The sequence below is a fragment of the Amphibalanus amphitrite genome, unplaced genomic scaffold (genome assembly GCF_019059575.1).
Source record: "Amphibalanus amphitrite isolate SeventyFive unplaced genomic scaffold, NRLGWU_Aamphi_draft 000697F_arrow, whole genome shotgun sequence".
Classification (NCBI taxonomy): domain Eukaryota; kingdom Metazoa; phylum Arthropoda; class Thecostraca; order Balanomorpha; family Balanidae; genus Amphibalanus; species Amphibalanus amphitrite.
Genome location: NW_024882191.1, coordinates 193,690 through 221,590, shown reverse-complemented (window position 1 = coordinate 221,590; position 27,901 = coordinate 193,690). Strand labels below are relative to the sequence as shown.

The following is a 27,901-nucleotide window of genomic DNA, read 5'->3' as shown; positions in this document are numbered from 1 at the left end:
GACATTGTCGTCCGAACGAATGTTGTCTTAAGTTACACATTTGTCTTTTCTGCGCAGCATTTGTGTTTGCCATTTACCGCACCAATGTTCGCCAGCGGTGGTGACTTTTCCTTACCTGCTCACGAAACGTCACACAGGACATGACGTCACCCGAAGACGTCATCAAAAAGTCCAGCTCTTAGGCGTGTCCGTGTATGGGTGGTGTATGGGGCGTTAGATTTTCGGAGTCGTGGCATTTTCCAAAACATTTTCGTAAATTTCGAAATTAAAACATTTTATTGTCATCGAGCGATCAAAACAAGAGGCCGTGTTTGATTGATGTATTACTAACTTACGTAGGTAGGTAGGTACTTACTTACTTATGATGCATGATAATTTTGAAGGCCCTTAGGCCATGAAAAAATAAAATGTTAAGTTGAGAGAGGAGGTCATTTTATCCAGATGTGGTGGTTTACTTCTTGAAAATATTTTGTTACTTGACGGCAGCGCATTATCTGTCATTGCATGCCGGTCATCATAAACAAAAATAATTTCAAGAAGTAAACCACTGCATCTGGATGAAATTGCCTCCTCTTTCAACTTAACATATTCTTTGTTCATCAAATTTATGTTTTCAATCAATATTGATCATTTTCGGATGCTGCAAATTGAAGTTCCAACTTCAGGCCACAAAAAAGGGTATACGTCAACGTTGGACTACCTACCATACAAAGTACAAACAATGGCCATATTAAAGCTGGTTTATTCTTCTTGCATCAGGTGGCAGCACTTCTTTTCCAAAATCAATGCTTGTATCTCCAAAATCGTGATTTCCTCGCTGAGGAGTGAAATCGGCTTCATAGTTGCCAAAAATAGCTGATAGCGTTCATTTTTGGCACATGTTTGCTAAAAATGGCATGTGCTAAAAATGACGATTGACCAAACCTCCCCGACTGTGTTGTTACTCTTATCAATCGCTGACAGTTTTAAGGCGATCGTTCAGTTGGTGTAGCTATGACAAGGATTGAAACTTTTTCTGAGGTGAGGTCACTTGAGTTGACCTGGGCCCTGTTTCACCAGTGATAGCAGCACACTGCTATTGCACATGTCAAATTGGGTTTCCATGGAAACATCAACAAACCATGACATTGTCAGTCTGTGTGATGTCATCAAATATTGCTGTTAACACATTCACGGCCGTGCGATCAAACAATTGTGCAAACACATTCAACGACACAGCAACTCGATTCCAAACGCAGCTATAAAAAAGCTCACGGATTACATGAAACGTCAGTGTGACGTCATCACATTACGTCAGCTTGCGCAATTTGATAATTTGATAGCAGCGTGCTGCTATCACCGGTGAAACAGGGCCCGGGTGAGTGGTGACCTGACCTTGGGAGCCCTGGGTCCGAAATTTTTGCAAAATGTTCTGAAAAGATGTGAGCACTGCCGATTTTGAGATATCTTCGAAAACCGAAGGGGGAGGGGGTGTTCAAAGACCCCTTGGCCCGACGCGGGTTAATGGAATCTAGGTAACCTGTTCAAATTTTTAAAATTTCAAAGGCTACAAAAACAAAAAGTTTTTTTTTGTAGCTTTTGGCAATTTTAGAATTTTGCACTGAAGGTTATTCCATTAAATATACGTAGCTAATCAGTTTCAATTAATCCAACTCCACCTAACCTCGCACATACCTACCTTACCTTGCACCAAGCCTTGCACATTGTTATGTTCTTGACACAGCGGAGTATGTAGACGGCGGGGAGCTGGCCTGTACAGTAGTGACATCTAGCTCCGGTAGTTCGGCCGCCGTCCGCCAGGGTCCGCTGTCTCCGTCCATTAGAGCGATCAGCTGATCGTGCAGCGGGACCGGGAGTCTGGTGCTCGAGTCCGCCGAGTGCGTGCGTGGAGGCCGGTGGTATCGTGACGGAGAGTGGTGCATTATGGTGTTCTGTTGCTCGAGGCCAGAAATACAGCGAGGACCGCATCCAGAGCCATGTGTGTACTGAAGTAGTACAGAACAGAGGAAGAACAGAACAAATTGGCGACGAGGATTATTTTGGAAGAATTGCAAGGAACCACGCTAGACGAGAGCCGTCGCCGCCACCGCCTCCGGCATTGGACGAGTCCACTCTCAAATGAAAAGGGGAGGAACGTACGGGTCAAGGTGAACAGCTGATCAGCTGATCAGAGAAAAAGTAAACAAAGATGGCTGCGCCCTATTTGCCCAGTGTCAGACAGTTCAGAAAGGGTGAAGATTTTGAAGTTTGGATGAAATCACTTGAGTACTATTGTTTAGCGATAGGAGCCGTTGAGCCTGAACGGAAAAAGGGACTGCTGCTGCATCTTTTGGGCCCAGAAATGCAAGAAATATATGAAACTCTGCCAACAGTGGAAGAGGAAGAGTTGGATGTGTTCCAAGTGACAGTTGAACAGCTGAAACGCTATTTCAAGCCAAAGTCAAACCAAGTGTTTGAAGAAGTTCAATTCCAGATGCTGAAAAGGGAACAAGGAGAATCAGTGGAGACTTTCGTGGCTCGTCTACGCTCACAAGTAAGAAAATGTTCATTTCAGGATAAGGACATTCATGTGAGAAACAGACTTGTAGCTGGATGTGGTTATCCAAGGCTGCAGGAGAAGCTTTTGGGCATGCCTGACCTAACGCTTGAGAAAGCAGTCAACATTGCACGACTTCATGAAAAAGCACAAGAAGAAGTGGAACATCTCAGTCTGGATCGAGTGCAAGAGAAGCCAGAGATGATTCACCGAATCAACAAGGGTCCGCACAACCAACAGAAGAAAACTCACAGCCCAGGTGAGGCAGAAAGCTGCTACAGGTGTGGACGTTCAAATCACAAGAGTGAAAACTGCTTCTACAAAACAAGAGAGTGCTACAAGTGTGGGAAGAAAGGTCACACAAAAGCCATGTGCAGGAACCCAGGGAAGAAGACGAAGATGGAAGAGAGGAAGGTGAATACCGTGAATGAATCACCAGAGGTGTATGACATGTATCACATGGCAGAAAAGGCACAACCCTCATATCAAGTGGCTGTAACTCTGGAAAATGAACCAGTCACCATGGATGTGGATACTGGAGCAGCCCGTTCTATCATGAGCTACCTCAGCTTCAAGAAGATGAAGATGAGTAAGAAGATGGAACCCACCAGTGTAATCCTCAGATCATATGGAGGACAGCAGTTGAAAGTGAAGGGCAAAGTGAACGTCACAGTGGAGATCAATGGACAGAGAAAAGACCTGGATCTACTGCTGGTGGAAGGAGATGGTCCTGCTCTGCTGGGAAGAGATTGGATCTCTGCTCTCCAACTGGATCTGACAGGACTCATCAGTGTGGTTCAGTCAGAGGAAGGAGGGAGCTGGCAAGTTCAAGAGCTCATGAACAAGTATGCAGACTTGTTTTCAGACAAACCAAGTACCTGCACCTTTGAAGCAAGACTGCAAGTGGATGAAACAATGCCAGCCAAGTTCTACAAAGCAAGACCAGTTCCTCTGGCAATGAAGCAACTGGTGGAAGATGAAATCAACCGACAAGTACAGAAGGGAGTGCTGGAGCCTGTCTCACACTCAGAGTGGGCAGCCCCAGTAGTGACAATCGTCAAACCAGACAAGAAGTCAGTCCGACTCTGTGGAAGCTATGATTTGACAGTGAATCAGGCAAGCAGGCTGGAACGGTATCCAATGCCTCGCACTGAGGAGCTTCTGACCCAGTTGTCGGGTGGTCAGCGATTCACAAAGTTGGACCTGAAGGAGGCCTATCTCCAGCTTCCGCTTCAGGAAGAGAGTCGCAAGTACATGGTAATCAATACTCACAAAGGCCTCTTCATGCCCCAGAAGCTGCAGTATGGGGTCTCCTCAGCCCCAGCTATCTGCCAGAGGTACATGGAGAGTCTGCTGGCAGGGATACCACACACAGTAGTCTTTCTCGACGATGTGTGTATCACAGGGAAAAACCAAGAGGTGCATCTCAGCAACCTGGAAGAGGTGTTGAGGAGGCTGCATGATGCAGGTCTGCGCCTGAACCCAAAGAAGTGTTCATGGTTCCAGTCAGAGGTGCAGTACCTCGGGTTCAAAGTGGACAGCCAAGGGATCCATGCTACAGAGGAGAAATTGAAGGCGATCAAAGAAGCTCCTGCACCAACGAATGTTCACCAACTGAAAAGCTACCTGGGCTTAATCATGTACTACAACAAGTTCATGAAGAACCTATCAACGGTGGCAGAACCACTCTACAGACTCCTGAAAAAGGGTCAAGTATGGGAGTGGGGAAAACAGCAACAAGCCAGCTTCAACAAGACGAAGGAGCTACTCTGCTCTGCTCCATGCCTCACTCACTACCGAGCCTCCGCTCCGCTGGTGGTGTCAGCTGACGCCAGTCCGGTAGGAGTCGGGGCAGTTCTCTCCATAGTGGATGAGGCAGGCGAAGAACGTCCAGTGGCGTATGCGTCACGCTCGCTGAACAGCACAGAGCGGAACTGGAGTCAGCTGGACCGAGAGGGATTGGCCATCGTCTTCGCAGTGAAGAAATGGCACAGTTTCCTGCTGGGCCGAGCGGGCGTCACCATCAAGACAGATCACCGTCCGCTACTGGCTCTGCTCGGACCAGACAAGCAGCTACCGCTGATGACGTCACCCAGGATTCTTCGTTGGAGAACGATCCTGTCAGCATATCAGTACACTCTGGTGTACTCGCCTGCTCACAAACAGCGGAACAGCGACGGACTCAGTCGTAATCCGCTGCCTCTGGAGGATGATGCCACGCCGCCAGTACCAGCAGAAACAGTCATGATGCTGGAGACACTGGAGAAGACGCTGCTGAAGTCTGAGCAGATCCGCAAGTACACGGCTACAGATCCGGTGTTGAGCAAAGTCATGACGCATGTTGCTCAAGGATGGCCAGACAAAGTGGAGGACCAGCTGAAATCCTTCCAGAACCGGAAGACAGAACTCAGCCTGGAGATGGGTTGTCTTCTCTGGGGGAACCGTGTGGTGGTTCCAGAGAAGCTGCAAGGCAGGCTTCTTCGGCTGCTACACGATGGTCATCCTGGAATCGGTGCGATGAAGGCGACTGCACGCTCGACAGTCTGGTGGCCAGCAATGAACAACGCCATCGAGAACACGGTCAAGTGCTGTGAGCGCTGTCAACAGCATCGCAGCTCAGCACCGCCGGTAGAAATGCGACCATGGAGATTTGAAGATCGGCCATGGACCCGACTTCATCTCGACTACGCTGGACCAATAGAAGGAAAATGGCTGCTGATTGTTGTAGATAGCACCAGCAAGTGGATCGACGCTCATGTGACGTCAACACCATCTGCAACAGCAACCATCAGCAAGCTGAGAGTAACATTTGCAACGCACGGACTGCCGTCAGTGGTGGTAACTGACAATGGCACCGCATTCACCAGTGGCGAGTTCGCGGCGTTCCTGCGAGCAAATGGAGTTCGACATCTGAGAACCCCAGCGTACCATCCGTCATCAAACGGACAGGCGGAAGCCGCAGTAAAAGTGGTGAAAGAAGGACTGAAGAAGTATGTGGAAGGCACACTCGAAGTTCGGCTGACGCGCGTTCTGTTCAAGTACCGAACGACGCCGCATTCAACAACCAGGCAGACGCCAGCTGAAGTGCTGATGGGCCGGAAACTCCGAACGCACCTCGATCTGGTTTTCCCAGACCTCCGAAGCACAGTCGAGTTTCAGCAAGACCAGCAAATCCTGAGGAAGAAGGCACAGTCTCGTCAATTCAAGATTGGTGACTCTGTGTACGTCTCGGAAGTGGGAAGAGGAGAGCCGAGGTGGCATGCTGCAGTCGTAACGTCCGTCCGCAGTCAGCTGTGCGAACTGAAGCTGGACGATGGTCGGGTGTTCACTCGACATATCGATCACATACGAGGTCGTGAAAGCAAGAATGAAGCTGAAAGCCAGGAAGACAGAAGACCGAGACAGCTGAACGAAGAAGAAGAAAGACTACGCCAAACGAAACAACCGAGAGAGGAGGAAGAAAGAAACTACGAAGGAAGAAGAGAAGACGAAACCGATCAAAAAGAACAGTGGTCAAAGAAGACAAATCAAGCGGAGAAGGTGGACGAACAAACGAAACAGAAGAAGGACGAAAGGAATATGGAAACAGAAGAAAGGAAGAAAGACGCCAGCAGTAACGTATCCGAGCCTACTGCAGAGCTGAACAAGCCGGTGGGAGGTCATCATACGGAGGAAGGAGACCGTGGCGACGCGGTTATTCCGAGCTCCGCGGCTACAGCTGGTGACTCCGGGGGACAGTCGGTTTCTGGTGCACATCGGTATGCGCTCCGTGACCGATCTCGACTCCGACCTCCGGACTGGTATGGATCTACGTGAACCTGTCAAGTAAATGGCGAGTGTTGGATTGTTCATGGATTGTTTTTTGTTAGTTTTATTCCGCGTATCAGTTTTGGGTCTGAAAGATACTGTCGCTGTGCCAACGGGGTATGTTGTGTCGCAAATGCATTATTATCGTATGAACAGTGCGGATTATGTAGGGGGTAGAACTTAAAAAGCTAAGGGAAGAGGAATTGTTATGTTCTTGACACAGCGGAGTATGTAGACGGCGGGGAGCTGGCCTGTACAGTAGTGACATCTAGCTCCGGTAGTTCGGCCGCCGTCCGCCAGGGTCCGCTGTCTCCGTCCATTAGAGCGATCAGCTGATCGTGCAGCGGGACCGGGAGTCTGGTGCTCGAGTCCGCCGAGTGCGTGCGTGGAGGCCGGTGGTATCGTGACGGAGAGTGGTGCATTATGGTGTTCTGTTGCTCGAGGCCAGAAATACAGCGAGGACCGCATCCAGAGCCATGTGTGTACTGAAGTAGTACAGAACAGAGGAAGAACAGAACACACATACACCTACCCAACATGTGCTTTAGCAGTTAGTGGTGAGCAGGTACTGCAGTTCCCAGTAGCCAGGGTAGCCGAAGTATTAGTGGCTGGGGCTTTGCAACATTGGCAGTGGTGAGCACCTCCAGTGTTTTGTGGCACAACTCTGAGGTTTGTTGAAAAATTAGTAAACATTTATACTAAATGTTAAAACTTGCTTTATAAATTCATCAATTGCTGCAGAAGAGGCCTCAAGAATAGATGTATTGTTATTGTTTTAGTAGAAATGATTCCTTAATTTAGTTTTTTATGTACTTGGCCTAGATTTACATATCAGTTAGGTAACCAGGCACTAGTTTGGGTCACTCCTTAGATAATCCAGGGCTGCTGACTGACCTCAGGGTAATCATGAGATCATCAGTCGGTCGACAGAAAGTCACAACGGCACTTGTTATTGGTGACCACTAATTATCCCCTGACTTTTTTTGGGCAATATTTCATTTATGCTCTATCTGACAAATGAGATATGAGACCCCTACCTAGATGGTGTCATACCTCATGCCTCTGTGACATGCTATCAGTCTATGTAGGTATCAATCAGTCCATTTTTAGCTCACCTGAAAATCGATCTGTGCGGTTGGCAGAGCAGCGGCCATGCCGGCGGCGGCGGCGGCGGCGGCGCGCACCATGTCGCACGACCTGCACGTGTGGCTGATGAACGAGATGGAGTACGACGCCAGCGGCGCAGACGGCTACCGGACGATCCCCTCGCCCGAGAACCTCGCCGAGTGAGTCTGCCAGCCGGTCCTCTGCCAACGCCGGCGGCGCCACATGCGCAGCTCCCGGGCTGAGCCTAGCGGTGCCTTCTCCCAGCGTCCCTCCCGGGCTGAGCCTAGCGGTGCCTTCAACCCAGCGTAGTGCGAGCGTATATTCCAATGCAGGCTAATTGTCGGTGCCCATAGGGTTTGTTTGTTCTGATGTGTATTTGATGTGACATGTTTCCAATAATCCCAGCGTGTCAAACTGTCATCTTCAGAACACGGCAACGGCGCCAGTGTGACACTTGCACTGAGCCTCCCAGCCTTTCCGTTAGAACACTTCACGGATAGGTAGGCTTTTCAGGATCCAGCCCGGCCCATATCCTGCAAGTCATATCCCATGTTACTTTACTAATATATCCAGGCATAGACCACTATATACCTGGACTGTGCACAGAAATTAGGGACCTGCCATTAGGGCCCTGACTTTCAAACGCGTATCACAGCCAAATCATTCGCCATATGATAATGTACTTTGGGAAGCAACACCTCTAGTCAATTTGTAGTCTTTCTTATATCTTACTTTGGGCAAAAACTTAGTAATAATAGCGCAAACATTGAAAAATAAAGGACGTGTTTTGCCAATTTCTTTAACCCGGCAGGCGGTGGGCCTCCCGGCCACCCTCCGCGCGGTGGGGGGAGGGGACATTTTTTGCCCCCCCCCCCGTATCTCCGAAACTACTGGACGGATCCGTAAAATTCAAACGGCGTTCGATAGCCCTGTCAAATTTGTGGAGGGAAACCAAATTTCATTGACCTCGGGGTCACCGATGACGTCACAGGTCAGGTCAAAGATAAAATGTTTCACCGTTCACGATCACGGGGCTTCTAGGGAAAGCGCTATAACACCGAGTAAAACGCATTTTGTCGAAAATCAGCGATAGGGCGCCAGTTGTCTAGTACATATGTTGCTATTAGAGGTCACTGGTCAATTCAGGGCTGCGGAGTCGATGGATTTACGGCGAATCCGACTCCGACTCCGACTCCGGCTTTCAAAAACCAACTCCGACTCCGACTCCGACTCCGGGCAGAAATGTCGACTCCGATCGACTCCAACACCCGACTCCGACTCCGCACACCTGGCAGGGCTGCGGAGTCGACAGATTTTCGGTGACTCTGAGTGACTCCGACTCCGGCTGGGGTTTCCAATATCGACTCCGACTCCGACTCCGACTCCGGTCACAACTGTCGACTCCGACCGACTCCGACTCCGACTCCGACTCCGCAGCCCTGCTGGTCATACCAGGTCAGGTCACAGGTCAGGTCACCAAAGGTCACCAAGGGTCACCACATGAACCCAACTTTACTAAGGTTGTGCGATGCATGTTTTAGGTATGGTCAGTTTTTCATTTCCAACTCAATGGTGTTGGTTATAAGACCATCAGGTACGGTTTCGGTCACTTTCTGGTGAAGGTCAGGTCAAAGTGACCTGACCTCCACCAGATTTCAAATTTGATGTTCAAAAATTCATGTTCAAAATTGATGACGTCAAATTTTTCAAACTCAATTTTTAGCAATTCTAGACCTCGTAGCGCAAAACAAAGACCACCATTAGACTCCCCGTGACGAGCTGCATCGAATCAATACGCATTTTATGCAAAAATATCAGCTTTGAAATTTGACCTTTTTTGACCTGACTTAAAATTCAACGGACACACTCAATAAGTGATATGGACCACATCTGGATGAATTTTAGGTCGAGGTCAGGTCAAGTGAGGTCAAATTTTGAAGTTGGTTGTCAAGACCTAAAAAGGTGTCTATCTGATGCAGTTTTTGACGGTGAATCGAATGGTGCTATTTTTGTTTCCGTACGAGGTTTAAAACTTCAAAAAAATCATTTTTCAAAAAATTTGTGTCTGACGTCATACAATTTTGAATAACTCCCACATTTTTTAACCAATTCTTCAAAAAATTGGGATGTTGGTGCACATGAACCACTTCTCTGACATATATTCCGGTTTTGTTTGATACACTCAAATTTTTGGATTTTATAATTATTTTCCCCAAAAAGTCGGTTAAAAAATTGAGCCAAAATCCAAAATTTGCAAAAAAACCGAGATAGCCATTTCATAGACAAAGTAGAATCACGTATAACCTTTTTTGTTACGTCTTGATTCCTTTAAAAATGACGATGTTAGCGGGGTTCGAAGTTTTGCCGTTTTTGAGGCGAAAATGGCGTGACATGATGTCACTCTTAAACGTCATTTTCTCAAAGATTTTCCGACGGATTTCGCTCAAATTTCCAGGGAACGTGTTAAATCCATGTATGATAAGGTACTGAAAGTTTGACGTCGCTGGCGTAACGCGTTTAGACGTTATTGGCGAAAAACGGGAGGGGGCAGATCTGCCCCCCCCCCCCCAGTGGGGCGCGGGTTAAGGGAATGCATGCATGCAAACATGCTGCACATGTTTCCAGATACTGGCAGCTCCTATAATCAGTCACACAATGAAGCCAAACGAGTTATCAAGTCATGCAATTTCGTCAAGTGATGGTCCAGCACTTCAGATCGTATTGCTTGCGGAGGGCCGGCGTGCCCACATCAGCAATCTGTGTTCTGTTCCTGCATGAAAGCCATGAGTCCTGCTCTGGTCACAGCTACCGAGTCGCTCTCTCTTCGGCACACGTAGCCCCAAACGTGTGCTTCAAGACATCTCGACTTTCGAAAAACAAACATTGCAATTCATGGGCAATACCGCCACTCAACGATAGCGATGCGCGAGCAGAGCTTCATGAAAATGAGAAAGATTCATGAAAATGAGAAAGATTGAGCCACAGGAAGTAAACGCAATGCAACATTTCGCGGATAATTTCGTTCATGCAATCATTAACTGCAGTCATATTCGTCGATGCGTAAGATATCTACATGGCTGAGAATTTCACCTGTGGATATACAACTTGTATAGTAACTAAAGGCAAATGTAGCACAATAACTATAAGGAAGTATATTCCCGACTGCGAAGCTCTGCTGCACTGTCCAGTGAACCGACATCTCATGACTCCGCCTAAATCTCCAATCTCGATCGCCATCACCCGCCAAAATGCGGCCACTTGACAACGGGGTTCAAGTCCCCTTCTCTCGAGAAGGACAGAGGATAGAACCCATCTGTCGCTAAGCTGAACATGAAATCGGCCTCAGTGGAAGCAGGTCACCTCGATCTCGCTAGACACGCAGCCCCGACAGCTTTGTAATTTATCTAAAGGAATCTTCGCAATTCCGTGGTGCAGATCGTGTGGGCTGCGCTAGGCCCAAGTGCCAAAACATTGTGCCAGGGTGCTTGTCTGATTTAGATTAGCAAATAAATATGCAGTGCGTCCAATATGCGATCAGACTGTTCCTTGTCAAAACGACCGATCACGGATGGTTCCTGTTTATCGATGTTTTGCACTGAATACAGTGTTATACCCGCCTTTAAGTGCTTTTATTTATTTATCTTGTTGAAAATCATGCTATAAATTCAGCACTTATTAAAATATACATCACACTTAAGTAGTTACTTTCATTTAAATGGGCTTACTAGAGCATCAACACACAATTCCGCGTGCTACGTCGAATTTCCCAGCAGGGCTCTAATGGCAGTCGGCAAATATCAGTGCACAGTCGTTTATTGTGGTCTATGATCCAGGTCATATCCAGGTCCGCCCATTAACCGCCTTTCTTTAAATTTCAGAATCCGGCCAGCCCATGGCCCATATTTCAGCCAAACATCCAAAAAATATCCATAATAATCCGTTTCATCAAAGACTGCTTGTGAGACTATCACAAATTCACTGTAAGGGACCAGAGAGCCATATGTCTCACAGACCATCATAGTTCAAGACCATCATAGACCATCATTAGTTAATTTTAAACGTGAATATTGAATGCTATAATTTTATCCGCTCTGATTCGTGTTCAACCTTCAATTCCGAAATCCGGACCGCCCAGATTTGAGGCCAGTTTTACCAACAGAAAAATAGCCGCCTGCCGGATTTTTTTTTGCCTAAAGACCGCTTCACATACGGAGCGTAAACGGTAAAGCCCTATCCGCTTACGTGCCCATTGCGTTAATGCTCCTAATGTGAAGCGGTCTTTAGGCAAAACATTCCGGCAGGCGGCTATTTTTTTGTTGGTAAAACTGGCCTCTGTTCTATTTTTTCCAAATTTGAGATTCAATCCTTTCCGGTCCATGGATCCATGGATAACGGATTTATCCGGCCCATGAAGCGCTCTCCTTTCCGTGCCGGCCGAATCCCAGCCGTCCTACCCCCCCCCCCCGAACCCCAGCCGTCCTACCCTCCCCGAACCCCTGCCGCCCTACCCTCCCCGAACCCCTGCCGCCCTACCCTCCCCGAACCCCTGCCGCCCTACCCTCACCGAACGTCGGCCGTCCTGCTGTCCCGTCTGTCCCGGCACCTGTGCCGTGCGGCCGCCCGGTGACCTCTGACGCTCCGGTGACCTCTGACGCCCCGCGGCCGTCCGGTGACCTCTGACGCCCCGCGGCCGCCCGGTGACCTCTGACGCCCCGCGGCCGCCCGGTGACCTCTGACGCCCCGCGGCCGCCCGGTGACCTCTGACGCCCCGCGGCCGCCCGGTGACCTCTGACGCCCCGCGGCCGCCCGGTGACCTCTGACGCCCCGCGGCCGGTCCTTCAGGCTGTGCGTGGGTGAGCTGCCGGACGTGTGGAAGTACCTGATGGAGCACGTGTACGGACCGCACAGCATCCACGCCGTCAAGGGCAACCTGCAGCTGTGTCGCGGCCGGCACGGAAAACGGCTGGTCAGTGCCGCCCCGACGGCCGGGATCGGGGGGGGGGGGGAGGAGGGCTGGACGGGCACACACGGAAGGGGAGTGCGGCGGCGGCTGCCACTTGTGGGGAGTGGGGCGACGGGGGGGGGGGGCATGACACAGCTTTTCGACAAACTGGCGCATAACTCGTAATAGAGTACAGCACCGCAGAAAAGTGCATTGATCAATATTGATGATCAATGATCAATATTGATCGAAAACATAGTTTTGATGAAAAAAAGAAATTGTTAAGTTGAAAGAGGAGGCGATTTCATCCAGATGCAATGGTTTACTTCTTGAAATTATTTTTGTTTATGACGACCGCCATGTAATGACGGATGATACGCGGCCGTCAATTAGCAAAAATAATTGTTAAACCACCGCATCTGGATAAAATGACCTCTCTCAACTTAACCCGCGCCCCACTGGGATCTGTGTGTTACGCGCCCTACTGGGGGGGGGGGGGGGCTATTCATAGCCCGGCTATTCATAGCCCCCTCCTAACTCTGAAACTACTGGGCCGATCGTCAAAATTCAAACGGCATCTGATAGACCCGGAAAAACTGGTTGAGGCAATGTCCCAAAATTTGTCGATTTGGATGGGAAATGACATTCAAAGGAAATCCATTTTCCACTCTCACCACCAATTTTTAAGAACAATTTTCCACTCCCAACCAAGAAAACCTAGATTTTTTTTTACCTCTAGAAAGAGCGGTTGTGTGAATGCCCGGTTTAGCATCAAACATTCTACATCCTAGAATAAAATCCATGTTTTATGGCGTTTCTCACTCTTTTTGGATCTAATCGAATCAGCAGTTTTCCACTCTCTCCCCTCTTTTTGGTGGGTAATTTTCCCCTCTGACACCCCAGACAAAACGCAATTTTGGGACACTGGATTGAGGAAACCAAATTTCATTGACCTCCAGGTCACCGATGACGTCACAGGTCAGGTCAAAGTAAAAGTTATCGATGTTTGGCCTGTTCACATTTTGGGCTCTGGCTGCCGTCTTACAAGTCAGATCAGGCTGATTTTTGGTTTACACACTCGTGAACAGATGCTTTAGATACCCTGAGGGTACAAAACTTGCACTTTGATTTTCAGGTCAGGGTCAGGTCACCACAGGTCACGGAAATCTTATATCATAAGTCGGTCACGTGACACATGTTTTATGGTCCATTTAGGCCATAGATTTCGAATTCGGTGTCGCCTGTGTCATTTGAGGCCATTTCATCTGAATATAGCTGAGCTCAGGTCACTTTCAGGTAAAAAAAATCAAATTTTAAAGTTGAAATTTTTCAACAAGAACATGTCTGTCGGATGCAGTTTGAGCTCAGGAACACGATGGTGCTATTTATATTGGTGTAGGTACGTCAAATTCGTACTGAAAAATTAATTTGAAAATTTTAAAATTGTGAAATTTTTGCTATAATGCGTATAACATGGCCATTTTGGAAGATATCTGGCTAAAACTTGCTAGCGTAAGTCATAAGCATGTGTTCTAATATATATATGCCGGTCCCGTAGCTCAGTTGGTTAGTGCGTTGGACTCCGCGAGGTGAGAGCACGCGTTCCCGGTTATGACAGTCCGGGTTCGAAGCGCGACGGGCGCTCGACATTTATGGGCCTCCTGACAGGTATGGTTGCGGTTGGTGGCAAGCCGTAGCCAGGCGAAGTCAGCGAGGGGACCGGCCGTGCGCGGCTTTGTGCGCACGTTAAACTTTGGACTCTAAATTCTGCCATAGAATCGGAATTACGCGATCGGAGGGTAGAGGGCAGGGTCATCGCAACAAGCTTCGCTTAGCGGTGGCTCTGTCCTTGTGAATCCCTCCCATCAAAAGGTTCGGACTAAATTTATAAAAAAAAAATTATTTTTTTTTCTCGAAAAGTCAAAAGGTTTTGAAAAAAGATAAAATACAAATTTTGAATTTTAATATGGATTATTTTCAAAAATTTCACAATTTTAAAAATCCGAGATAGCAGTTTGATAGCGCAGTCCATTTTGAGTCCTCTCATGCAAAGAAATTAAATCTAGCTAAAAAAAACTGAGCTCTTGGGGGCGATTCCCGTGGTTCAAGGTTTTGCGTCGAAATCGGCCGAACATGACGTCACTCTGACGTCATATCCGGCCGACCTATGATAGATACCAAGTTCAAATTTTGACACAAGGTGTCAAATTGATGCAGCCGAAGGTACTGAAAGTTAGGCGGCGATACGTCAAGCCGTTTAAAAGTTATTGCAGAAAAATGGGAGGGGGCTATGAATAGCCCCCCCCCCCCCCCAGTGGGGCGCGGGTTAATATAGTTATTATTGTTTTTTTTCATCAACATCATGTTTTCGATCAATATCGATCATTTTCGGATGCTTCAATTTTAACCCGCGCGGGGCTGGGGGGTAAATTTTACCCCCCCTCGCGAATTTTTGCAATATCTCAAAAACGGCAACTTTCAGTACCTTTTCTTACATCAATTTGACACGTTCCCTGAAAATTTGAGCGAAATCCGTCGGAAATTTTTGAGAAATTGACGTTTTAGTGACGTCATGTTCGCCATTTTCGCCTCAAAAACGGCAAAATTTCAAACGCCGCTAACATCTTTATTTTTAAAGGAATCAAGACGTAACAAAAAAGGTTACACGTAATTGTACTTTGTCTATCAAATGGCTATCTCGGTTTTTGAAAATTTTGGATTTTGGCCTAAATTTAAAAAAAAAACTGACTTTTTGGGAAAATAATTATAAAATCCAAAATTTTGAGTCTATCGAAAAGAGTCTATCGAAAAAACCGGAACATATGTCAGAGACGTGGTCTATGTGCACCTACATACCAAATTTTAGAAGAATCGGTTCAAAAATGTGGGAGTTATTCAAAATTTTATGACGTCACGACACACAAAATTCTTGAAAAATGACTTTTGGAAGTTCTAGACCTCGTACGGAAACAAAAATAGCACCATTCGATTCGCCGTGAAAAACTGCATCAGATAGACACCTTTTTAGGCCTTAACAACCAACTTCAAAATTTGACCTCACTTGACCTGACCAATTGACCTGACCTCGACCTGAAATCCATCCAGAGGTGGTCCATATCACTTATTGAGTGTGCCCTATTGAATTCTATGAGTAAAATGACCCATAAAACATGTGTCGCACATGCCCTTTTCTATATTTTGTTTTTTGGTGACCTGACCTGACCTGACCTGACCTGACCTTGACCTTGACCTCTGAATGAAATTGTATGCAACGAATATTGTCTTGGTAGCCTAAGAACACGTTTTTGGCGATCAGTCTCAGTCCATGACTCCATTCTTCGGCAACTACGGTGCAATGCCGATACTGTAGAAACTTGCAATTTGTACCCTTGACCTGACCTTGACCTTGACCTCAAACTTTAAATTAAGTACATGTTTTTAGTTGTTCGTGATGAGATCTTTCGATTGGCGTTTGAATTTTCCAAATCGGACCATTAGTTCGGGAGATAACAGGGGGGGGGGGGGGGGTAAATTTACCCCCCCCCCCCAGCCCCGCGCGTTCGGCTGGAGACCCCAGCCCCGCGCGGGTTAAGTTCCAACTTCATGCCACAAAACAAACTACCATACAAACAACGGGCATATTAAAGCTGGCTTCTTCTTCTTGCACCAGTGTCCTTTTTCATAAAGATTCTACAATCCGATTGTAGTTTGTACATTTGTAGTTTTCAAAGTGATCGTTCAGTCGGTGTAGCTATAGCGAGCCTTTGAACTTTTTCTGAGGAAAGGTCACTTGACGGGACCTGGTGACCTGACCTTAAACGACCCGGGTCTGAACTTTTCACAACATCTGTGGAAAAGATGTATGTATAGGTGTGCGCCGCCGTTTTTGAGATATTCGCGAAAAACCTGGGGGTGGGGCGTAAAAGCCCCCCCCAGTCCCCCCAGGACGGCGCGGGTTACGTAAGATAGATAAAACAAAATGTCAATTAGGTGGGAGGGATGGCAGGCAGGCAAACAATAATGTACACAGCACACAGACACACACACGCACACACCACTCATATATGCACAGACGTAAAACTACCGCATTACCAGCGACTTTGCAGCGCGCTTAAAAGCAGACGGGCCCAGCGTTTGGGTCTCGATTGAGGCAGTTGAGAAGCGTCACAGCTCGATAACTAAAAGATCGCTGACCGGTCACGGTTCGGAAAGCCGGCGGCCGAAGACGTTCGTCCTGTCTGGTGGGCCGGTCACAGCGCGCGCGTCAGAAAAGCACTGGAAGAGTGAGGCCAGTTCGGACGGTTCTCCACTCATAAGTATCATGCGAGCAGCACTTGCTTCAAGGTATACAAATCACACATTTGCCGCAGCACCGTAAAACCCAACTGATTTCATGCTCGAGAGATGTGATCAAATTTTCTAAGACCGGTCACTACACGCGCTGCAAAATTGACAACCTTGAGCATCCGAGTATCGTTCGCAGATGATCCGTTCCCATAAACCGTGATACAGTGAGACACTCGGGAGATCACCAAACTATGAACTATTGAGAGCAGAGCCCTCTGCGGGAGGATTTTTTTTTTTAAATGTCTCAGGTGACGGAAACCGAGATGCCAGTGCAATTGTGAACGATATCGGTCACGTCAACGTGTGCTTCCCAAGTCAGATGTTTGTCAAAAATAACGCCGATATGTTTTGCAGAGCGTCTCTCCTGAACGGTCTCCGCCGCTTTTGAGATATTCGCAAACCAAAAATTCAAGGGGGTGTTCAACCACAGAGCGCGGGTTAAAGCTGCCGAACAGCGGCCTGGCTTCTTTTGTTTGCTCTATTATCACACGACATTAGAGGCTGGTGAGGTGTTAGTGATGGACCTAATGGCGTGTTCTCCTGTTGTCACTGTCGTCGCTGCCTACCGACCTCCTGATGACGATGCAGCGGTGGTGAGACTTGTTAATGTTATGAACAGCGTCTGTGCTACCGAGCGCTCCGTTCTCATGGGTCGGCGACTTTAATCTCCCTGAGATTGATTGGTGCCGACCGTCTGATCGTCCTGTGTTGACGCGCCGGTCTGGCCGCGCCGTGACATTTCTGGATGCTGTTGCCCAGTGCGGTCTACGGCAACACGTGCGGCAGCCGACCCGGGGGACAACGTCTTAGATTTAGTGCTCACAAATATGTCTGTTTCACGGTGTGATGTCGACGAGGGGCTCTTCGACTCCGATCACCGTCACACTGTCGTCACGTGTCTCGTGTCCCGCCTGCCGGCCCCTCGGGTAACTCGGTCCACTGCCCTCAATTACCGCCGGGCCGACTGGCCCGCTCTCAAACGCTGCTTACGTCTTTTACCGCGGCACGTTCTAGATGGTTTGGAGGTGGACGCGGCCGTAGATTTATTTTATCAGCGAACAGAGGCAGCCGTAGCCGATCACATCCCGCGAGTGACTTTAACCCTCGCCCGCACATGGGGGGGGGGTTGCCTCCCCCCCAGGCAGTCTTTCTGCTCTGCACTCAACATTTTTAGAGCTAGAAGGCTGATTTTTCGTATAGCTGCTCGTCTATCCTTTCTTGATGTCCACTGAAAATTTCAAGTTTCTGTGATTTTTTGTTTCGGAGATATGACCTTGTTTTTCAGGTCATGTCATGACCGAAATGGTCAATTCTCAACATCTTGCGTTTGCCATGGGCCTTGTGAGCTTTTGACACCCTGATTTCGGCCTTTTTTGCCAGTCTTACCTCCCACATGGAACATGTTGTTCGACGATGTGCAGGGGTCAAGGTCAGGGTCAAGGTCAACCTAGGTCATCTAAGATAATTGCGTTTTAGGCAAGCTGAATTTACTTTTTGTGAAGTTTTTTGACTGCATTTTTGGTAAAAGCTTCTCAGATCATGATTTCATGTAATATGGACCCAAAAACAATCGGTGCACACATCAGTGTACACACAGACACACACAGACATACAAACACATATAATTGACCTTGACCTAACTTGACCTGAAATGACCTCAGCAGCAAAATTCTGGTCGGATAGTGTGACAAAGAGGTTCTAGCTGGCTTGGCACCAGAAAACAGCATCGTCATCGGTATTTGATAAGCAGCGCACTTGATATCCAGCGGTGACCCAAAACAGCAACATTTTTTAGTTTGACCTGACCTGGAAGGTCAATGACTGACCTGAGAAGGTAAAACTGGGTATCATTGGATTCGTCTCTTCCCAAAGAATCTTTTTGGTCTTTACTGCTAAGCTCTATCTCCAACAGGAACGAAATGGCGCGGGGGGGGGGGGTGGCAACCACCCCCCCCCCCCATGTGCGTTCTAGGATGGGAAAATGGCATGTGCGGGCGAGGGTTAAAGACTAAATACCCGCCGTGGTTTGATGGCGATGTGAAGCGCGCACTGCGTGATAAGGAACTAGCACACAGGCGTAACAAAGTTTCGCCTACACCTGAAAATACGGCTGACTTCTCCCTGAAAAGATCGGTTTTCAAGTCGACCGTGATTGCTAAATATCGCAGCTATATTCTTCATATAATTGACGACTTTCGAGACAACTCCAAGCGTTTCTGGTCTCTTCTTAAGTCAATTAAATCATCAGGACGGACTGTGCCGGCCCTCAAAGTTGACGGTCGCGATATTACTGATGATCGCGAGCGGGCTGAGTGTTTCAGTCGGGTCTTTGCCTCAAAATTCTCCGACGGTACGGTCGATAGTTTTCCGGAAGTCACATCGTACCTCATTGACGTTCTTAGCAGATTCTCGGTCAATCACGACACCGTTCTTAACTTATTGATGACCCAAAGCGTCCACATGGCGTGTGGGCCAAACGGCCTTAGTGCCCGCATCTTAAAAGAGTGCGCTGAAGAGTTTTCGATCCCTCTGACCAAAATTTGCCGTCTATCATTCGAACAGGGCAAATTTCCTTCAGCTTGGAAACGCGCGCACGTCACACCGGTAGGTACACAAAAAAAGGCAGCCGAAAAGATCCGCTTAACTATCGACCAATATCGCTTCTGCCCATTTGCTCAAAAATTTTAGAACGCGTAACGTGTGACCAGTTGATGGTCCATGTCTCACCTGTGATCTCTCCGGCCCAGCACGGCTTCCTCCCGCGCCGCTCCTGTACTACTAACCTTGCCTGCCTCGTTAAGCAGCTGTGGGACTCAATTGCCGATGGCCTCCAGACAGATGTTATCTACACGGATTACTCCTCAGCTCTCACCAGCGTCAACCATTCTCTCCTTCTTCACAAACTTCATTCCTACAATCTGTCTGGAGCTGCCCTGAGGTGGTTTGAGTCCTACCTATGTGGGAGAGAGCAGCGCGTGGTGCTGAGCGGGACGGCGTCCAGTTGGGTGCCGGTTGGGTCGGGGGTGCCGGAGGGCAGTATCTGTGGCCCGATCTTGTTTGTGTTATTTTGCAACGATGTTCCGTCCTTTATCTCATCGACATGCCTGATGTACGCTGATGACATGAAGCTGCTGAGGCGGATTCGCTCTCCCGACGATGCTGTCACCCTTCAGGCCGATTTAGACATCCTATCTTCTTGGTCCACCGTTTGGAAACTAAAACTTAACCCAGCAAAATGCAAGTTTATTACCTTTACTCTGCGCAAAAAGCCTGTCCTGACGTCATACTTCATTGGCAATGTCACCCTGGATCGCGTATCTGAGATGCGTGATTTAGGCGTTATTCTGGACTCAAAATTGAACTTTGCTTCTCACATCGATGACGTCGTTGGGAGGGCGAATCGTGCCTTGGGAACATACCTGCGATCGCTCCAAACCTCACGTGCGCGGACAGGGCGCAGGTTCGAGCCAGCTCCCCTTATTACGGCCTTTAACGCTCACGTTCGTTCTGTTTTGGAGTTTGGCAGCGTTATTTGGTCGGGCGCCGCAGTGACTCACATGGCGCGACTGGACAGGGTCCAGCATAAGTTTTTAATCTGGCTAGCTGTTAACTCTAATCGCCCTTCAAACTCATTTGACTACGCACAGCTATTGCTCCACTTCGCCGTTCTAACTATCAAACAGCGCCTGGCGCAACACGACCTCGCCTTCCTACATGGCGTCTTCGGGGGCCGTGTTGACTCCGTGGAAATCCTGGGCAGCTTCGGACTTGCTGTCCCAGCCAGGGCAACTCGCGCGCAGCCCTGTCTGAATGTCCCAGCCGCCAGAGTAGGCACCATCAAAGATGGATTGTTTTGCCGTCTACCACGTCGGATTAATAGCCTGCACCAGGTGACTCCTGGAGCGGACATTTTTGGAAGGCGCTCTCGGTTTATGAAGTGTGTGTCTGTGTTCGTTCGCCATACAGTGTGAATTTTAACAATGTGTGTCGTATTTATTGTTTTTATATGTCTGACTCCGTCTATTATTGGGTTTTCGGACCTAATGATGGTATGCAATAAATACAAATACAAATACAAAAATACACAAAGTACGAATTATGCCTTGTTTTCTTGCCCCCAGTCGTTTTATTCAATAATTACGCCATGTCTAATGCCATGATGTTATCGTTCCTGTGCACCTGCTGACACCGTTTCTTGCTTTTCAGGTGTCTTCTCCTGAGGAGAAATCTCTGCAGAAGAAAAAGGAACGGCTCACAAAGAGTCTTCGCCAGGTCAACTCCAGTGTTGAGCATCTAGAGAGCGAAATCATGAAGCTGGAAGAAGAAATCATCAGCAAAAGTAAGTGTAGTGACTTAAGTTGTTCGTTTTTTTATGTTTCACCGTCTTAATGCTAGACGGAAAATGCTTTCTTAGCAAGACTGGAACGAAATTAGTAAGGTACGATTTTGCTATCGTTCTTTTACGCTCCAAATTTTGGTTTAACTTAACTTTGACTCGGCTCCTTGCGAACTGTCTAGCATATGCTTTTTTTTTTGTTACACACAACTGCTGTAAGGCCATATTGTCAGGAGTGTCAGGCTGGAGTCGCTATTCATTCTGCCGACGACCGGTGGCGGGGTACCACCAGGCCAGATACCGCCCGAGTATCTGACCCGGTTGCGGGGTAACACCAGACCAGATACCGCCCGAGTATCTGCCCGGGGGGGAGGGGGGCGGATCCGGTGGCGGTGGCGGTGCGCGGCTGCTGAGAGTGTGCGCGCCGCCGGCAGGCTCGTCGGTGCTGGAGCGGCGCGAGGCGTGCCGCCGCGAGCAGCGACTGGCCGCCGCGCACCGGCTGCACTCGGCGCGCTGTCAGCGCGAGCTCAGCGGAACGGCGGCGCTGACCGGCCGGCTGGCGCAGCTGGCCGGCGAGCGCACGGACGGCGGCCGGCCGGCCGACACACACACCGTCTGTATGGTGAGACATACACACCGTCTGTATGGTGAGGCACACAGACACACACACACACACCGTCTGTATGGTGAGGCATATACACCGTCTGTATGGTGAGACAGACACACAACGTCTGTATGGTGAAACACACGGACGTATGCATTGTATGGTGAGACACACCTGTATGGTAAACACACTCCGACGTATACACTGTTTGTACTTTGTATGGTGAGAAACACATGCCGACGTACATATTGTCTATATGATTTCATGGTGAGACACACACCGGCGTACACATTGTATGGTGAGACATGCTGTCTGTGGGGTGAGACACACCTTTTGTATGGTGAGACACACTGTATGGTGAGAATATATACTGTATTGCGAGGCACACCGTCTGTATGATGAGGCACACTGCATGGCGAGACCCACAGTCTGTATGGCGTCCGTATGGGGAGACACACTGTGTGGTAAGACACACCGTCTGTATGGTGAGACACACTGAATAGAAAGACATACTGTATGACGAGACACACCGTCTGTATGGTGAGACACACACGGTCTGTGTTATGAGACACAGTGATGTGGTTTGTGGCTACTCACACGGATTGATCAACACATTCGTTTCTTCATATCTCAGACCTGTCCTTCCACTTTCATTAATTCTCCCTAACCCTGTTTTTCTCGCTCCCTCCCTCGCTGTCCCCTCCTTCTGACCGCTCTCTCCCCGCGCCCCGTGTTCTGACCGGCGGCGCTCTCTCTCCCTCGGCCGGCCGCGCTGCTGCAGCGTCAGATCAGCGAGGCCACGGAGCTGCTGGCGGGCCACATCGACCGGTGTCTGGAGCGCGCGCCCACGGCCGACTCTCTGGCGCGCGCTGAGCGCTCCATCCAGGCCACGGTGGCGCGGCACGCGGCGGCCGACATACTGCGCAGTCTGGCCGGCCTGCAGCAGCGCGCCGGACTCCAGCTGGCGCGCAAACTGCAGGCGGACACCGAGCCGCCGACCGCCGGCCAGACCAGGTGATCAGCCGGCGCAGGGGCGCGCTCACAGAGACCAGGTGACCAGCCGGTGCACAGCCAGCCGGCGCAGGGGCGGGCTCACAGAGACCAGGTGACCAGCCGGCGCAGGGGTGGGCTCACAGAGACCAGGTGACCAGCCGGCGCAGGGGTGGGCTCAGAGCACTGCCGAGACAGGGCTCACAGAGACCAGGTGACCAGCCGGCGCAGGGGCGGGCCGCTCACAGAGAACTGAGGGCAGCGTTTGGGTGGAGGAGGGACTCGTCCCTACACCCGTGGAGAATAGATGCCTTGTCTAGTTACATTGCCGTCCGTACGCTGCTAGTGAGCCGTCTATTCACTGACGCCCCCCCCCCCCCTCCGCAGCTGTGCGCCGTCCGCCGGCAGCGGTGACCCGGTGACGCAGAAGATCCAGCGCTCGGTGGACGAACTGCACGCACTGCACGTCACCTGGCGGGTCACCGAGGTCACCGCCCAGCGCGAGACGCGCCGGCTGCGCCACCAGCTGCTGCAGCTGACGGAGCAGCTGGCCAGCTGCGGCCACCAGGTCAGACACCGGACGGCCAGCCGCCGACCGCTGCACACTAATGTTTCCTTTTTGCTTGGAAATAAAACTAAACACCTTCAATAATTTTTTTGTAAGTTACATGGCAACGGATTAGAAACTAAGACTGTGCATTAACATCTTTTTTTTTAGTATCTCGCTGCCTCGGCGTGTGACACCTCACTGGTCCGGCCGGCGCGGCGTCTGACACCTCACTGGTCCGGCCGGCGCGGCGTGTGACACCTCTTTTGTCCGGCCGGCGCGGCGTCCGATGTACCCCCAGTCGGCGTATTTGTGTGGCAGTGTTTGCCGCGTCTGTCTGTGTTGGCTGTGGGCCGCTCGGCCGGTGTTGGTCACGCCGTGCTGCGGTCTGCGCAGGAGGAGGCTCCGGTGGACTGGCCGGCGCACCTGGCCGCCGCCGAGGCGCGCGGCCGCGCGGCCGCCCTGGAGACGGCGGCGCGCCAGCTCGGCGCCGAGGTGGAGGCGCTGGGAGCCGCGCGCTCCGCACTGGAGCAGCGCTACGCCGCCATCCAGCGTAACCAGCAGCTGATCGTGAGTGGGGCCGGCCGGCCGCGCTCCGTGCCAGCCGCTCGGGCTCCGCCGGCTGCCGCGCTCCGTGCGGTGGTGTCGCTGTACTGCCCACTGCGGGTCCATGTGGAACTCTAAACAGGGACACGCGATCGTAAACTGCGCGGATGTAATCTAGCTGCCAATTTGTCGCGTTCGTGAGCCGCGGCTCCGGCCACTGCACGCTGACGGACCCCCTTTCCCGGCCGGCCAGGAGCGCAACAAGAGCCACATCCAGCTGCTGATATCGCTGGCGGGCGACTCTGTGGCGCTGAGCCGGCAGGCGCAGCAGCGCGCGGCGGCGGCGGCTCAGCGCCAGCTGCGCCCGCTGCTCTCTCAGCTGGAGGAGGCGCAGCGCCGCGCCGCCGCACAGACGGCCGCAGAGGTCGACTCGGCCGGCCGCCGCCTGCTGGCAGACAATATACGCTGGGTCGTCGTGGACGGGTGAGGGCGCCGCGCCGCGCGCAGGGGCGCGGCTGACTGGGTGCTCGGGGCGCAGGGAGCGACTGATTGGGTGTTCAGCGCGCAGGGTTGTCCGCAGCACAGATCATCGACGGGTCACAGGATGCTTTCCCAGGTAACTGACTGTGACTCACAGGCCGTAAGGACGGAAGGTTGTAGCTGTACTCCTACAACCGTACGTTTTCAATTTTGGCTTCCCAACAAGAAATGTACAGGTCTCGCGGGTTTCAACGGTAGGTTTTGCACCTAGAAAATTTAGTGTACTTCAGACTATATCTTCGTCGTCTTAAGCTTTTGAGTGTTGAAGATGCGATCGACTTGTTGGTTCACAAGTCGGCCATGATCGTGTAAAATGGCTTCATCGTAGATCGATTAGTTTCTGAGATATAACCGGAAATCTTAAAGTGCAAAACCTACCTCTTAATCTCGCGAGAGCCGTACTCTCTAAGGGAGCGGTTGTGTCCTGTGAGATGCCGCCGCTGGGTACGGCCGGCTGTGACGGTCTGTGTGCGTTCCGCCGGCAGCCGTCCGCTGCTGTCTGTGCAGCTGCCCCTGTACCGGCCGGCGCCGGCGCTCCTCTCTCGCCGCCTGCGCTGCGCCGAGGCCGAGCTGCTGGAGCGGCTGCAGGCGCTGTGGCAGCAGCAGCGCGCCGACCGTCGCGCCGCCGCGCTCCGCCGGCTGCGCCACACGCTGGCGAACACCGCCGTGCCGGCCGACCGACTGGAAGGTGAGTGTGGGGGTCCTGGGTCCGGACTCTGTGGGCGTCCCGGCTCCGGGCTGTGCGGGCGGCTGTGGGGGTCCTGGCTCCGGGATCTGTGGATGGATGTGGGGTGCAGAGTCAGACTGTGACTGACTGTGACTGTCTGTCTGACTGTCTGGCAGAGTGCTGCCGTCGGGTGCAGAGTCAGACTGTGACTGTCTGTGACTGTCTGACTGTCTGGCAGAGTGCTGCCGCCGGGTGCAGAGTCAGACTGTGACTGACTGTGACTGTCTGACTTTCTGACTGTCTGGCAGAGTGCTGCCGCCAGGTGCAGAGTCAGACTGTGACTGTCTGAAGCCGGGTGCAGAGTCAGACTGTGACTGTGACTGTCTGACTGTCTGGCAGAGTGCTGCCGCCGGGTGTAGAATCAGACTGTGACTGTCTGACTGTCTGGCAGAGTGCTGCCGCCGGGTGCAGAGTCAGACTGTGACTGACTGTGACTGTCTGACTGTCTGGCAGAGTGCTGCCGCCGGGTGCAGAGTCAGACTGTGACTGTGACTGTCTGTCTGTCTGTCTGACAGAGTGCTGCCGCCGTGTGCAGAGTCAGACTGTGACCGTCTGACTGTCTGACTGTCTGGCAGAGTGCTGCCGCTGGGTGCAGAGTCAGACTGTGACTGTGACTGTCTGACTGTCTGGCAGAGTGTTGCCGCCGGGTGCAGAGTCAGACTGTGACTGACTGTGACTGTCTGTCTGGCAGAGTGCTGCCGCCGGGTGCAGAGTCAGACTGTGACTGTCTGTCTGGCAGAGTGCTGTCGCCGGGTGCAGAGTCAGACGGAGCACGAGCGCAGCACCCTGCTGCCGCAGCTGGAGCGGCTGTTTGTCAACATGTCGCAGATGGGCGCCGCGCTGAGGGAGGCCCGCGGCGCGCTCCACAACTGGTCAGTCAGAAGGCGGCTGTACTGAGGAGTTTCAGTTCACGCACACTGTACAGGTGTACAGCAGTACGGACATACAGTCGCACATGTGGTGACGGGGCAATGGGGAAACAGGTCTAGAACATGTTTTTTATCAGTTTGTGAGATGCTGTTTGTTATATCTGTGAACGAGCGATTCAGCCAGGATCAATTTATCGAGTTCTAACACAATAACCTTTCTGATAAGGATATTATTTGCAGTTGTGTTGTGTTTATTCCGGTCGTATTGTGTTTATTTCGTGGGGGGCGTGTCTGTCCATTCCAACCATTTCGGCTGCGGCCGGCGATGTACATATGTGCTCTCTCCCCCGTGTCCCCTCCCGCGTCCCATCTCGGAGTTTGTGCCCCGTCTCAGGAAGGCATTACACCCTGATCATTTGGTCATTCCGTACCCGTGGGCATAGTGGCACGTGCCGGCCTCTGGCAGCCAGAGGTGATATATATTGTTTTTGTCCGAACATCCTTTGCTTTTAGAACTGTTCAGCCACCAAAGCACTACAACTATCTGCACAGCGTAAACTCAGGGGGCGATCGGACCTCTCCATACGAGGCAGCAGCTCTGTGTTGTGAGGATGTGCCCCCCGCCTAAAGCCCCAGTAAACAACAAAAGAGGATGAGAAGGATATTGTGTCCCCGCCCACCGTGTCCCGCCGGTGTGCCCCCCATCCCGGCCCGGTGTGTGTCCCCCTACCCCATCCCGGCCCGGTGTGGGCCACTACCCTTCCCCCTTCCCCCGTCCCGGTGTGGAGCTGTGACGCCGCCGGTGTGTCCCCCCCGTCTCGTCCCTGTGTGGAGCTGTGACGGCGCCGGTGTGTCCCCCCCCCCCCGTCTCGTCCCGGTGTGGAGCTGTGACGGCGCCGGTGTCGTGTCGCCAGGACGGACCAGCCGGCCCGCTCCGCCGTCCAGCAGGTACGGCACGCCGGGCACAGCCTGCGTCAGTGGGAGCAGCGCTACGTGGCCGCGCTGGCCGCCGGCCGCGGCCCGCACCGGCCCGCCGCCTGAGCCGTGAGGTCCGGCCTGCGCCGGCCCGCACCGGCCCACCGCCTGAGCCGTGTGGTCCGGCCCGCACCGGCCCACCGCCTGAGCCGTGTGGTCCGGCCCGCACCGGCCCACCGCCTGAGCCGTGTGGTCCGGCCCGCACCGGCCCACCGCCTGAGCCGTGTGGTCCGGCCCACACCGGACCGCCTGAGCCGTGTGGTCCGGCCCGCACCGGCCCGCCGCCTGAGCCGTGTGGTCCGGCCCGCACCGGCCCACCGCCTGAGCCGGCCGCTGCCGCTCAGCGCCGCCTGCTGCCGAGCGGCGCCGAGCTGTGGTGCTGTGGCACCCGCAGCAGTGCCCGGCGCAGGACACAGTACGCAGAGCGCGCTGCCGCCCACACAGCTCCACTCAGCTCCCGCGGGAGGGACCGCCAGGGACCTCTGGGACTCGGAGACGGTCCTCGTCCGGCACTGGAGACTGGAGAGGCCAGGCGCCCGACTTTCAGCGGCACCTCACCGGAGACCGTGGACACTGCCGCGCCGAAACCATGCGCTCTGTTCGCCGTAACCTTCTTGGGCTGGGTACGCTCCTTCGCATGTACGCCGCGTATTATCACACAGTTCTATTCGCCGAGTTCGCTGCCAATCTGCTCTCCTTTGTAACCGATCGCTAATACACATCCCGAGCAGCGGCTCCGCTGGTTTTACGGAGCGTCCTGCCGTCTGACTGGGGGACGGAAGGGGCAGACCGGCAGCGGGAGACCGGTCCACCCGCGCCCACCAGGGGTCCCTCGCCAGCTGTCAGCGGGCACTCCCAACACCATCATATCGACACCTTTTTTTTAAACCCCACATTTGTTCTCCGGTGAATTTCAGACAAGTTGGTTAGAGACCTTCAAAAAAGGTACAATCACTCGATTTTTCTTGAGTTTGTCTGTCTTGGCAGATAAAGCAATACCAGAACAGGCCTACGAACACACATATTTG

At 51.5% G+C, this 27,901-nt stretch overlaps 2 protein-coding genes across 2 annotated transcripts; both read left to right on the top strand.

Annotated features, from left to right (window-relative positions):
• The first annotated feature begins 196 nt into the window (after positions 1 to 196).
• LOC122364783 (HAUS augmin-like complex subunit 5) lies at positions 197 to 27,606 on the top strand. The gene is made up of 12 exons (XM_043335514.1): positions 197 to 339; positions 7,486 to 7,629; positions 12,293 to 12,416; positions 20,946 to 21,078; positions 21,510 to 21,697; positions 22,461 to 22,693; positions 23,057 to 23,237; positions 23,613 to 23,786; positions 24,016 to 24,245; positions 24,788 to 24,990; positions 25,769 to 25,901; positions 26,813 to 27,606. Exons 2-12 carry the CDS (start codon positions 7,496 to 7,498, stop codon positions 26,937 to 26,939), a joined length of 1,860 nt encoding a protein of 619 aa, XP_043191449.1. The 5' UTR covers positions 197 to 339; positions 7,486 to 7,495; the 3' UTR covers positions 26,940 to 27,606.
• Positions 1,768 to 6,595, top strand: LOC122364784 (uncharacterized protein K02A2.6-like). The gene is made up of 2 exons (XM_043335515.1): positions 1,768 to 2,371; positions 2,936 to 6,595. The coding sequence occupies exons 1-2, from the start codon at positions 2,189 to 2,191 to the stop codon at positions 6,350 to 6,352; spliced, it is 3,600 nt and encodes a 1,199-aa protein (XP_043191450.1). The 5' UTR covers positions 1,768 to 2,188; the 3' UTR covers positions 6,353 to 6,595.
• Positions 27,607 to 27,901: the final 295 nt, after the last annotated feature.

Bases quoted from the DNA above. Each gene is read 5' to 3' on its own strand.
- LOC122364784 (XM_043335515.1), top strand. From the start codon at position 2,189: ATGGCTGCGCCCTATTTGCCCAGTGTCAGACAGTTCAGAAAGGGTGAA. The intron at 2,372-2,935 runs GTGGAAGAGGAA...AAGAAGACGAAG, and splicing joins TATATGAAACTCTGCCAACA to ATGGAAGAGAGGAAGGTGAA.
- LOC122364783 (XM_043335514.1), top strand. From the start codon at position 7,496: ATGCCGGCGGCGGCGGCGGCGGCGGCGCGCACCATGTCGCACGACCTG. The intron at 12,417-20,945 runs GTCAGTGCCGCC...CTTGCTTTTCAG, and splicing joins GCCGGCACGGAAAACGGCTG to GTGTCTTCTCCTGAGGAGAA. The intron at 23,238-23,612 runs GTCAGACACCGG...CGGTCTGCGCAG, and splicing joins TGGCCAGCTGCGGCCACCAG to GAGGAGGCTCCGGTGGACTG.